This window comes from Mustela nivalis, assembly GCF_964662115.1.
Source record: "Mustela nivalis genome assembly, chromosome: 15".
NCBI classification, from domain to species: domain Eukaryota; kingdom Metazoa; phylum Chordata; class Mammalia; order Carnivora; family Mustelidae; genus Mustela; species Mustela nivalis.
In genome coordinates, this window is record NC_139034.1 from 59,207,243 (window position 1) to 59,220,981 (window position 13,739).

At 36.4% G+C, this 13,739-nt stretch overlaps 1 protein-coding gene across 1 annotated transcript in view; it reads right to left on the minus strand.

Moving 5' to 3' along the window:
• Positions 1-13,739, minus strand: part of MYCBP2 (MYC binding protein 2) — a 267,804-nt gene that overhangs the window by 117,711 nt on the left and 136,354 nt on the right. Inside the window, exons 34-39 of the mRNA XM_082701514.1 lie at positions 11,675-11,881; positions 10,456-10,587; positions 6,595-6,773; positions 4,141-4,283; positions 2,696-2,796; positions 1,790-2,008 (exon numbers count right to left, since the gene is read on the minus strand). Of these exons, the coding sequence (XP_082557640.1) occupies positions 1,790-2,008; positions 2,696-2,796; positions 4,141-4,283; positions 6,595-6,773; positions 10,456-10,587; positions 11,675-11,881 (981 nt within the window). The remainder of the gene's footprint in view (positions 1-1,789; positions 2,009-2,695; positions 2,797-4,140; positions 4,284-6,594; positions 6,774-10,455; positions 10,588-11,674; positions 11,882-13,739) is intronic.

A 13,739-nucleotide genomic window follows, 5' to 3' on the forward strand; every position in this document is an offset into this window, starting at 1 on the left:
GCAAATAGTTAACTTGCAGAGATCACAATCCTGCAAGACAGGAGTCTCCCTTGGTAATATCCCAATTTCCAGAGACAATGGCTCAGTTCCTTGAGGCCTGGTGTCCCCCTCCCCACTATAAAACTGAAGGAGGCTGAGGCAGAAGGAAATGTAAATAAAGTTAAATTTCTTCTAAACCTAAATCTCACGTAACCGCCAGGGTGGCGAAAAGTTAAACAAAGTCAAATCGTCAAAGTGTGGCTGTAGCTATGAAAAAGTGCCTTGAAAAATGCTATATAAACCCTTGGCTCTGAGAACTCGGGGTCCTTATTGAAACCGACTGCGCCCAGCAGATACTCAGTACCCTAACAGGATCATGACCTGAGCTGAAGGCAGAGGCTTTAACCCACTGAGCCACCCAGGCGCCCCAAATTTTGGCCTTTAAATACTTATAACCATTAAAAGGAACCAGGGCATTTTGTAAAAATGGCTGGTTTTAGATCTAAAGCAAGAGATATAAAAGAGGAGCCTAGAATACCTTACACCAGAGAGGAAGGATGCTATGAATGACCACAGGGGGTATGTCTAAAGGATTCAGAAGGCAAGATGAAGAGGCTCCTATTTAACAGAGACATATGATCCAGTTTCTTAAATAAAATGTAAGGAAACAAAGAGTTGGAGGAGAACCTGTAGATAACAAGAGACTTAAGAGACATAATAAACAATAACAATGTATGGATCTTATTAGATTCTAATTCAAGCAATTAAAAAAAACTAAACTCTTATTTGGATCCTAATTCAAATAATTAAAAATGTGCACATGATTACATGAAGGAATGAGCTTTTTTGGTGTAATAATAATATAGTTACTTTTTACGGGTCCTTATATTTAGAAATGTATAATGAAACATCCACAAATGTGCTTTAAAATAATCTAGAAAGGGACAAAATGGGTGGGGGAATAAATTAAACAGGTCTGGCCAAGAGTTGGGTATGGAGATGGGGTAAATGGGTGGTGGGAATTAAGGAGTGCACTTGTGAGCACCGGGTGATGTATGGAAGTGAATCACTATATTGTACACCTGAAACTAATGTCACAATGTATGTTAACAACTGGAATTTAAATTAAAACTTTAAAAAAAAGTCTTGGTAACTACTGAATCTGGGATGACTGGTGTGACTGTACTGGTTTGTCATTTTATATATTTACCGTAGTCTACATAAAATGCTGAATATTTTACAAGTAAATACAACGTATTATTAAACTGATGAAGTAGATGAATCCTCTTTTTCCTCCTTAATTTACATGACACAACTTAAAAAGCAAGGAAGGAGGACTCTGGATACTCTACAATAATGTTGTATTTATAAATATTTTATATGGTTTTTGTTTGACATTATCTGTATTAGAGCCCCTTAAATCCTATCTTGGATATGCAAATTTTCAGAGCTCAGGTTGTGGTATAAATATTATCAGTTCCAAAAAAATGATTTTAAATTTTGATATTTATATCCACTACTATTACAATACATAATATGTTTAACATTATATACTGCATTATACTTATAAAGACATATTAGCACAATTCTCATAAATACCCGGAAACTACATGCTTTAACAATAAAAATTCTGTCTTTAAACCCCTTTGTGTATCTGACAGCGCCTAACCACCTGCTGATTTCTATATTTAAATGCAAAAAAATTATACTTTTAAACAGAAAGTATCTAAACAAAGTATACTTGAATACAGCATTATAAAACATCAAACCAAATTTTACGTTTAAACTCCACCTAGGAACCGGCACCTACCTTGTAGTGCATCACACACGCCGGCTTATAGGGGTGCTCACTCTCTATGACAGCGTAGTGATTAGAGGTTGTACAAGCAGAGAGGCCTTGCTCAGGCTGGTTTCCTGTGGTGCTATCTGTCGACTGATTGGGATTGAATGCAGGGGGTGCATACTTCTGATTCAAAATGGCAACTGAGGGAAGTAATTGTTGGACAAGACCAAAGACTTCTACAGCCACCTAGTATAAAAAAAAATGATTAAAAGAGATAATAAAGGTAAAAATTGCTTTAAAATTATTAATTACTGTAATTGTTGGCTACCCTTAATTACCAAGAACATTACTGAGAATTCTTCTAGCTAAGTTTTTATTCAAGGAAATTTGTTCTATGGAAAATAGATTTACCTTAGATGGTTTAGATGTTACATGAAAATAACCTCGTCTATACTTTTAAACACTTTGCCTTTTTATAATCTGCTGTAAACTGGGTTTTACTCAATATTTAATTATGCCTAAGAATCAATAGTTTATGATTACCTTCATGTCTTGACTATTGCACAGTTGTAGAAGACTCCTATCCTTCTACATTGTTATTCTTATCCAAAACGAAAGACTTGGCATCAATTTCATAAATTAGGAAAATGTATGTTAACTTAAGCTCTCCTTACATATCATAATTCTAAATTATATTTCTCATTTCCAAATTCATCAAATGTAAAGCCAGTAAATAAGCACAGTAATCCGGTAAATAAAATGAAGAACAGTGAGATTTAACTGATAATGTCTACCATTTAACTTATCTACCTTTGTGTGTTACTTGTAACCCAGGTACCTCAAAGATGAAAGTGTTTATTAAGGATAGATACAAAGTCTAAAAAAAGAGATATTTCAAAAAAATATTCAAAATTACAGAATTAAATTACACACCTTGGGAATAGCAGCAGCTACTGGTCCTATGTAGGCTATAATAAGGGGAAGCAGCATGGAAAACAGACTGGAAGAGCTAAGCAGTTCTGGAATGTCATCAGCTAAAAAAGGTATTAAAACTATAGTTAGAAGGTAATTTCATTGTAATGTATATACGCTGTACTAAATCTATATTTTATTCTTTTGAGCAAAATAAAATTATAGTTGACATTGACTGAATGCTTATAAAGGACGTGGCCCTCTTCTAAGGGTTTTATACACATAGCCGTATCAATTAATCCTCACAATAAGATACTTTTATAATTTCCGCTTTTTACAAGGGGAAATCAAGGCACACAATGTTAAGTAACTTACCCAAAATCATATACCTGTAAAATGATAAAGCCAGGATTAAAACCTAGAGTAACAGCCATGATTTTAAACCACTATAGCTGATACCACACATGGCTACATGTGTGACATTACACCAATTACTTAACTGGTATGTGCCTCAGTTATTCCTCTGTACAAAAGAATAATAACAGTACTTCCCTCACTGGATGTTATGAAAACTGAGTTAATATATGTAAAATGCTTAGAACAATGCCTGCACATATTAAACACTACAAAAATGCTTACCTTTATTAAGCTATATTGTCTTCTATTTTACCAGAGAAAGCACTTTGTCAATGGACATAGGATGTACTTATTTAAAAATAATAGTTCCTTAGCCCAACCCAAACCTCTAGTTTGGACAGGCCAAATATTCTTTATTTTAAGAAAGTTTCCCAGGTGATTCACTAGGTGATTCCCAGGTATGCACTAGGCTCAGGAACAAATGGTCTAGATAACAGTAAGACTGGGTGGGTAGCAATGAATCCTTTTGTAAACGAGCTCTGCTGCCAGTGCGGAGGATGGACAAGGAGTGGGAGAAAGGTGGCAGTGAGATTGCTGGATGCTATCCATCCATGAGGAAAAGGACACAGGCCTGCACCATGGTAGCTTGAACTACAGAACAGACAGGGGAATACCAACTGGAGAGTTGCCAGTGGAAGAACTCCCAGAACTCAAATCAGATAAGTGAGTTTAGGTTACCCAGATCGTTGGATGAATGGTGATACCATTACTGGAAATAGGATACAAAGGAAGAAAAACATGCCTAAAAGAGAAAACAAAATGCTTCTCTACTCCTAAAGGAAGGATAAAGCAAACACTCAGCTTACTGATGAGTTTTTCTCTTACTAGGTTAATTAAGAAAGTAACAGGTATCAGCTAACTGCTTTTGAACACCCTAAAAAATCCTGCATATGGAGAGTACAACTGATACAAAATGAATGTATATACATGTACAGATCCACCATGAATAAAATACTCTGGGATTCTATAAGATGGTTCTTCTTAACCCTGTGTGTAAGTTAGAGAATTAAGAATTTAAAATATGACTATTAAGCAAATAAAAGTCTTACCATCCACAGCAAGAGCTCTGTGCAAGAGGTCTTTTGCAGCTCGAACAACAGTGCTTACCACAGAGAGAGCTCTGCTACAGTTTTTATCTTCTTCATTGGCTTTACTTAGAAGCTGGGATTGTAAATCTCCATCAAATTCACTCCTGTAACAAGAGTAACATATGAAATTTTACAGGGTAGGTAAAACATGATCTAACTCTAGTTATCATATTTACATCAGAGTTCCTCACTTATTTTAAGACACTACCAAGGAGAGTCTATCTTAGGAACTGATACTTTAAAAAGGCCTGAATTATGTTTAAAAAAAAAAAAAGAAAAAGCTGAGGGAAAAGTATTCAGGCAAAAGGAACAGTAAGATAAAGGTTCAGACAAGAACAAAATGAGCAAGTTTAAGGAACAGAGTGACAAGTGTGCCTGGAATGAAAGGAGAATGGAGGGTGACAGATGTCAGATCATGTGAGCTTTCTATGCTTTCTCTGTGAGACCGTACATTTCATGCTGGGATGGAAAGCTGAGGGCAGCACTTGCCCTGATGCACATTTCTGTAAGATCCTTCTGGCTGCACTGTGCAGAACTGACTGCAGAAAGACCACAGCAAAAGGAGGGAGACTGGGTTAGAAGTTGTGATAGTTGTTAGCCAGGGAGCACTAGTGATGGTTTGGATCAAACTGTTAATAATGGGGATTAGAAAAAGTCAGATTTGAAACATTTTACTTTGTTTAATTAATTAATTAATTAGAGGGAGACAGAGAAGAGTGTGTGCGTGTGCATGGCAGGAGGGAGAAGGGCAGAGGGTGACGGAGAGAAAGAATCTTAAGCAGGCTTCATGCTGGGTGTGGAGCCTGATGTGGGGATTGATTGGACAATCCTGAGATTACGACCTGAGCTGAAATCAAGAGTTGGGCCCTTACCCAACTGAGCCACCCAGGTGTCCCTAAATTTAATTAATTTTAAATTTAAAGCTAAGGGTTGGTAAAGCTGGTGGGAAACATAAATATCTAAAACACTGTATTTGTGTAAGAAATAAAGTCTAGATAGCAGATGCTTCAAAGGGGCTCCCCAGCTTTTTGGAATATATAACTTCTGCGCATGATATGACTTTTTAATGTATGGTTTGAGAAAGAGAATACTATTTGTTATAGTGCTATGTAACAAAAAGTTTTTCACAAGTTGGTAGAAGGACTAGAAAACTTGTATCTCAGCAGCAACCTGCCACCAGGAAGCTATTTAACACCTACCGTTTCTATTTTATTTCACACACAGAAAGGCAGGAGAAAATTCTACATCCAGGCAGTGTTCCCAGATTGTTTATGAAGGAAAGAGAGAAAGCAGCAAATCTCTGAAAGTGATACACAACCCTGGTGATCTGAGGCTAAGTCAGACGGAGGGTAGCTACGGTGAATGATACTTACTATCTATGACTCCAGCTAACTCACTAAAAGAAAAACTGAGATGTGGTGACAAATGTATATTTAGAAGTTTTTTTTTTTTTGGTTTTTTTTTTTATCCCAAATTGTTATCCTTCTTTTTACATACTGGTTACATAAGGAATGGTTAAAGAGTACCTAGAGTACATCATTATGTACTCTAGGGCTTTAAGAACTAGATTTACAGACATCAAAATACACTGCAGACAGGATAATAGGATCAAGGCAACACTAGTACTTGGATAGAGTTGATCTGATTATTAATTTTTGGTATTTTTAAAAAGAAAAGAATAAATTCCACTTAAATTTGAAACTGTAGATACAAACTATAAAAGTGACAATAGAGGGGCTACCTGGGTGGCTCAGTGGGTTAAGCCTCTGCCTTCAGCTCAGGTCATGATCTCAGGGTCCTGGGATCAAGTCCTGTATCGGGCTCTCTGCTAGGCAGGGAGCCTGCTTCCTCCTTTCTCTCTCTCTCTCTCTCTGTTTGCCTCTCTGCCTACTTGTAATCTCACTCTGTCAAATAAATAAAAGCTTTTTTAAAAAAAAAAGTGACAATAGAGGAGCGCTTGGGTGGCTCAGTGGATTAAGCCTCTGCCTTCAACTCAGGTCATGATTTCAGGGTCCTGGGATAGAGCCCCGTATTGGACTCTCTGCTCAGCAGGGAGCCTGCTTCCCCGCTTCTCTCTCCCAGTCTGTCTGCCTACTTGAGATATCTGTCTGTCAAATAGATAAATAAAATCTTAAAAAAAAAAAAAAAGTAACAATAGCACACATGTCCAAGACACAAAATATTTCAAGGATATTAAAGAAATAATGGCAACTACATTTTAAAGCACTCACCTTTACAATAAAGACTGAATTTACACATTAAAATGAGACCTTTTTATATGAATTAGCACAAGTATGTGCAAGGCAGTTACACAGCATAATTATAACTATGAATTTAGCATTTTTTACCTTGGTAATAAACTGTATGTGTCCTATCACTTAAAAATAGTCCCTTTACTTCTACACACACACTCACCTATAGTAGAGTATCTGTGGAATCTGTCCTCTGGTTTGGTTTGTGCCATTACTACTCAAGCTGCATGTGCTGAATGTGAATGTCACGCCATCAGGGCACTGAACGGTGGTCATTCCTCCATCTCCGTTGGCTGTACGGCTTCCGTAGTTCCTCAAGCGCACAGCATATTTAACATTTTCCTTCACAATCAAGATATAAAGCATGTTTATAATGTACAGAGGATATAAAAAAACTGGGCAAATAAACTGAATTTGTCATTTATAGATGATTTGGTTAAACACATTTGAATGAATCAAACTGGAAGATAAGCAACACTTCCTGATGTTTACTATTTAAAGGAAAGTATACTAATTATTTCAAATGCTTTAATCAAATTATACCTTAAAATGACTTCATGAGGTAAGTACCATTACTATGCCTATTTTACTGATGAGGAATCTGAGGCACAGAGAAGTTAAGTAACTCACCCAAAGTCACACAGCTAATACGTGATGGAATTAGTATTTGAATATAGGTAGTTCCTGCTCTTAACCATAATGTAAAGCATATTAACCATAACAAAAGATTTAAAATACATTATCTAATTTTTTTGATGGTTTAACTTTTGAAATAATTTCAAATGTGGGAAAAAATAGTGGTGAGTCTACTATATTTTTTTAAAAGACACTCAAAGATGGAAAGAGTTAGGTGGACAGAAATGGGAAAAAATATTCGTAAGCAAAAGTTGTCCTAAATAAGATGCACTATGCGTAGAAAACACGAGATACAGACATATATGTCTGTATGATCTACGATATAAACCTCATAGTGAAGATTTTTTGATTTTTTAGTACCTAAACTCTTTTTGATAATGTCTCTGATGAACTTATCTTATCCCAAATTCTGCTCTATAATAAAAATAACAATATAACTACTAGAACTCATACAGCAATTCAGTAACGTGGCAGGATACAAAGTCAATGTACAGAAATCAGTGGCTTTCTTACGCACTAACAATGAAAATACAGAAAGGGAAATTAGAGAATTGGTTCCATTTACTATAGCACCAAGAACCATAAGATACCTGGGAATAAACCTAACCAAAGAGGTAAAGGATCTGTACTTGAGGAACTACAGAACACTCATGAAAGATATTGAAGACACAAAAAGATGGAAGACCATTCCATGCTCTTGGGTTGGAAGAATAAACATTGTTAAAATGTCTATACTGCCTAGAGCAATCTATACTTTTAATGCCATTCCGGTCAAAATTCCACTGGTATTTTTCAAAGAGCTGGAGGAAATAATCCAAAAATTTGCATGGAATCAGAAGAGACCCCGAATTGCTAAGGAAATGTTGAAAACAAAAATAAAATTGGCGGCATCATGTTACCTGATTTCAAGCTTTACTGCAAAGCTGTGATCACCAAGACAGCATGGTACTGGCATAAAAACAGACACCTAGACCAGTGTAACAGAGTAGAGAGCCCAGATATGGACCCTCAACTCTATGGTCAAATAATCTTTGACAAAGCAGGAAAAAATGTACAGTGGAAAAAAGACAGTCTCTTCAATAAATGGTGCTGGGAAAATTGGACAGCTATATGTAGAAGAATGAAACTCGACCATTCTCTTACACTGTACACAAAGGTAAACTTGAAATGGATAAAAGACCTCAATGTGAGCCAGGAATCCATCAGAATCCTAGAGGAGAACAAAGGCAGTAGCCTCTTTGATATCAGCGACAGCAACTTCTTTCAAGGTATGTCTCCAAAGGCCAAGGAAATGAAAGCGAAAATGAACTTTTGGGACTTCATCAAGACAAAAGTTTCTGCACAGCAAAGGAAGCAGTCAACAAAACAAAAAGGCAACCCACAGAATGGGAGAAGATATTTATATTTGCAAATGACAGTACAGACAAAAGGTTGATATCCAGGATCTATAAAAAACTTCTCAAACTCAACACATACAAAACAAATAATCATATCAAAAAATGGGCAGAAGATATGAAGAGACACTTCTCCAATGAAGACATACAAATGGCTATCAGACACATGAAAAAATTTTCATCATCACTACCCATCAGGGAGATTCAAATTAAAACTACATTGAGACACCACCTTACACTTGTTAGAATGGCCAAAATTAACAAGACAGGAAATAATGTGTTTTGGAGAGGATGTGGAGAAAGGGGAACCCTCTTACACTGTTGGTGGGAAAGCATGTTGGTGCAGCCACTTTGGAGAACAGTGTGGAGAGTCCTCAAGAAATTAAAAACAGAGCTTCCCTATGACCCTGCCATTGTACTACTGGGTATTTACCCCAAATATACAGATGTGGTGAAAAGAAGGGCCATCTGTACCCCAATGTTTATAGCAGCAATGGCCACGGTCGCCAAACTGTGGAAAGAACCAAGTTGCCCTTCAACGGACGAATGGATAAGGAAGATGTGGTCCATATACACTATGGAGTATTATGCCTCCATCAGAAAGGATGAATACCCAACTTTTGTAGCAACACGGACTGGACGGGACTGGAAGAGATTATGCTGAGTGAAATAAGTCAAGCAGAGAGAGTCAATTATCATATGGTTTCACTTATTTGCGGAGCATAACAAATAGCATGGAGGACATGGGAAGATGGAGAGGAGAAGGGAGTTGAGGGAAACTGAAAGGGGAGGTGAACCATGAGAGACTATGGACTCTGAAAAACAACCTGAGGGTTTTGAAGGGGCAGGCGGTGGGAGGTTGGGGGAGCCAGGTGGTGGGTATTAAGGAGGGCACGTGTTGCATGGAGCACTGGGTGTGGTGCAAAAACAATGAATACTGTTACGCTGAAAAGAAATTAAAAAAAACAATATACAGTTGAATTCGGAAATCACTCCATTCATAATTAAAGTTAAGTACAATTTCTGTTTTGCTAATTCGTTATTTACTGCTAGACAACAAAGTTACATGCATAAACAACTTATATAGAGTAATAGTAATTTAAATTACTATTAACTAATAGTTTATTAAGCCCACTTTTTAAAAAGATTTTATTTATTTGATAGAGAAAGTACGAGAGAGCAAGAGAACACAAGCAGAGGGAGAAGGGGAGGGAGAAGCAGGCTCCCCACTGAGCAGGAAGCCCAATGTGGGGCTCGATCCCAGCACCCTGGGATCATGACCTGAGCCAAAGGCAGAAGCTTAACCAACTGAGCCACCAGGTGCCCCAAGTCCACTTTTTTTTTTTTTTTTTAAGATTTTTATTTATTTATTTGACAGAGAGAACACAAGTAGGCAGAGAGACAGGCATAGAGAGAGGGGGAAGCAGGCTCCCCACCGGGCAGAGAGCCTGATGTGGGACTCGATCCCACAACCCTGAGATTATGACCTGAGCTGATGGCAGAGGCTTAACCCACTGAGCCACCCAGGCATCCCCCAAGCTCACCTTTTAAAAAAGTGAGTTTTGTCACAATGAGAAGGAAAGACAGGAACTCATATTTACTGAGCTTCTCTGCTGTGCTAGGCATGGAGACAAGTACTTTATTCCATTATTTAATTTTACCTAAACAACACTACAGTATAGGTACTATCCTTCCCAATCTACAGATAAGTCCCACAGTAGCTAAATAATGAATGAAGTTCAATGTCTTAGAGCTACTATGTGGAAGAGCAGGCATCTGAAGCTACTTCTATCTAACTCTAAAACCTAACAATACTTTCTACTAAACCAGATTTTTAAGACATTTTTTGCAAAAATAGAATATAAGACAGTACAATATCAGGAGTATAGTAGTGACTCAATAACATTTAAAGCACCACTTAAAGGAATACTTCTCATTACTACATAAGTAAGCTACATAATAATACCTCTTATTTACAAAATGAATGAAATTACCTTTAAAGGAACAACTTTGTCAAGTCTGATTTCAGCTATATCACTGGGTGAATCATCTGTTGTATAGGTTCCTTTGACTAATTCTAGAGATGTCCATCTATGAGAATGAGTCGAATCTCCTGCATGTTCACTCTAATTAAAACAAAACCCATCATATTCTTAAATTTGTTTGTTTTAAGCAGTTTATTTTCTTGCATATAAAATTATCCATCAGCATATCCTCATACATACTGAAGAAAAAATTTTTGGTATGCTAAACTATTCACTTTTATCTGATTTCCTAAGGACACTAGAACCTAAATCATATAAATGGGCTTTCCTCATCTGATGTCTTAAAGTGATTCTCACTTCTTCATTAGAAGAGTGCAACTCTAACTATAGAACTTAACGAATTAGGGAAATAAATTAATTGTTACAAAGAACCAAGATATGGATAGATTTCCATTTATTATTAAATGATTTACATGGTAACTTTCTGTCCCATTTTAATAAAACTTAGTGAAAATTCAGGTTTTTAAAGTAATTTAGAGAATATAGTAAGATAGACCTTAATCAATCAGTGTCTTTACTAAGAATCATCCATTAGCACTCTATGACAAAACTGCTTTAATCACTGATACAGGTAATAGTATTGATCTATCGTTCTCATTTCTTAAAAAACTACAATAGCTTTTTGTTTTCCTCAATGAGGAGTGTTGCTCATTTGTGAGCCTTCATTAACTCGAAGTGAAATGGTTAAAAATATTTATCCTGTTAGAATAGGCTGCATCTTTTTAACAACTCATTAAAAAACAAACAAAACAAAACTCTGGCTTTTGAGATGACTTATACTAATTTACATTGTTTACCAAGCTGTAGTGCTTTAAGAACACTACTTAAAAAGCAAAATAAACTTGGTTTACATTAAAAACAAAACAAAACAAACAAACAAAAAAACTACAATAGCAAAAAAAAATTACACAAAAGTTGTAATCAGGGGCTTAGCTATGTAATTTCTAGTCTTTTCATTTAACATCTCCCCTGGAAGTGTAAAAAATATGAGGCAGAAGTGATCCAGAATGGCACACAAAGCAATCATGCAGGATCACTTTCTTTCAATTTCTTTCACATCTGCCAGGATGATTATGATTAATCAGCTAACCCCTCAAAGATCTGGGCAGCCTTACTATGATAATGGTAACCCACACAGCAAGATGAATACTGTAAGAGTCATACTTACGTCATCAACCAATACCTCTAATTCATATTCATGAATTCCACCTCCTCCATAGACAGAAAAACCAACCACAACTATTCCAGGTTTGTCTACTGAAAAACAGATTGCATCAGGGGACCCATTCCCAGTGTTCCAACTTCTTCCTTGACTTGTTTTTGTGAATCGATTAGCACTGGCTTTAACGGAGTGGAGAGAATTAAGTCCATCAACCTAGGAACAAAAGCAAAAGCAATTATACGTCAGCAGTCTGTACCTGAGCGTTAATAACATGCCTTTAACAAAACCCCCAAGTTTCTAAGAAGTTCAAAAAGATAACCTACATTTAACAAGTGGCTGTAAGCCTTCCTAAATATACATTCTATAGAGATTACCCAGCAATAAAACCAGATTTTAAATTTATAAATCATTATCACTTGACAGCATTTTCTTCTCTTAGTCATAGGAGACTATACATTTCACTTAATTTATAGTATCAGAACTATAAACCTGTAAGTAATTACGGTCATAACATATGAACGAATTATATCACTCACTTTGAAAAGAGATACCAAAATTTCACCAACATTCTATGGACCAAACGTTTTCAAACCATGAGACATCGGGCTCTAGGGATTCAGCAGAGATGGGTAGTCAACAAAGAAGTGGACTTAAGTTTCCTTTGTCAATCAGGCTATCCTATCCCTCCTCTTATCTGGGAGTTCTGAAGACTTTTATTAGCAAAAAATGTTCTATGTCTTAAGTTTGAATACCACTAAAATATTTTATGATAACTTGGCTTTCAATATTTGAATATATATACACAAACAAGTACAGCCTCACTAATTACAGACTCATTAGAGAAGATCAGTGAACTTATTTTGGCTTGAAACCGCTCTTTAATTACGGAGCCAGCTTTTGATCTAAATTGGCTGCAGAAATCTGGAAGACCCACAAGAGGAAAAAACTGAAGTTTATGATTCTAGCAAAAATTTTAAACTGCCGTGGGAAAGAAAGAAATATGGGTGTCTAAGCCAGGACCTTTGTAAACTTCCAAGTTTGTATATTAGGCAACTGCAATTTGGGACATTCTTTTTCATTAAAAAAAAAAAGCTCATAGGGGAAAACTAGACAGTAACCTTCTGAGGGGGAGCTATGTATCAGAGACTTTCTCCTTCAGGATCTGGTATGGAAGGGAAGTATATTATAGGCTGAATGACTAAGTGGGGAAAAAAAGAACCAAATTAAAATTTTCTGACAGGGGATTCAATGACCTCCTACAGCTAAGTCAAAGCTAACAAAGAAATGAAGGAAGTGCTTCCCAGGGTGAAATACTAAAATATGCGCAGGTACATGTAATCATTCAGAAATCCTAAAGGCTAAACTGTCACTATGAATCAGTAATGAGTATAGACTACATGATTAATTAACCATAGATTCTAAAATAAATCTGTAAGTAAGAAAAAACAAAGGCTAGGAACTATAAAAGTAAAAGAGAAAGAAGATGTTATTTTGCAAGCAATGGCATACATGCTAGCTATTAAACATTCATTTAAGTGATAGAAGGTGTTTCACATTAGGACATGATTTTCTTTTTTGATTCTTTTTTTTTTTAATATTTCATTTATTTATTTGACAGAGAGAGGTCACAAGTAGACAGAGAGGCAGGCAGAGAGAGAGAGAGAGAGAGAGAGAAGCAGGCTCCCTCCTGAGCAAAGAGCCCGATGGGGGACTCGATCCCAGGACCCTGAGATCATGACCTAAGCTGAAGGTAGAGGCTTAACCCACTGAGCCACCCAGGCGCCCCAGGGCATAATTTTCATAACCAATCTTCTGTCTGCTTTTTTGGGATAAAATTAGAAAACTTCACTAAATTCAGTCAAAACATTTATATAAATTGTACAACAGAGTGAGCAGGGCACTGAAATGGTTAAAAATGTTACTTTACAAAATGTAAAGCCCTTTCAAAGTAGTTTTCCCAAACAGAGTAATATTTGTTCCTTTTAAAATTTTGGCTGTACAGCAATGCGAGTGTACTGAAGGCCCATTTTACATACGTTATTTGTCTAGTGTCAGTCAAGTGAGCAGAACT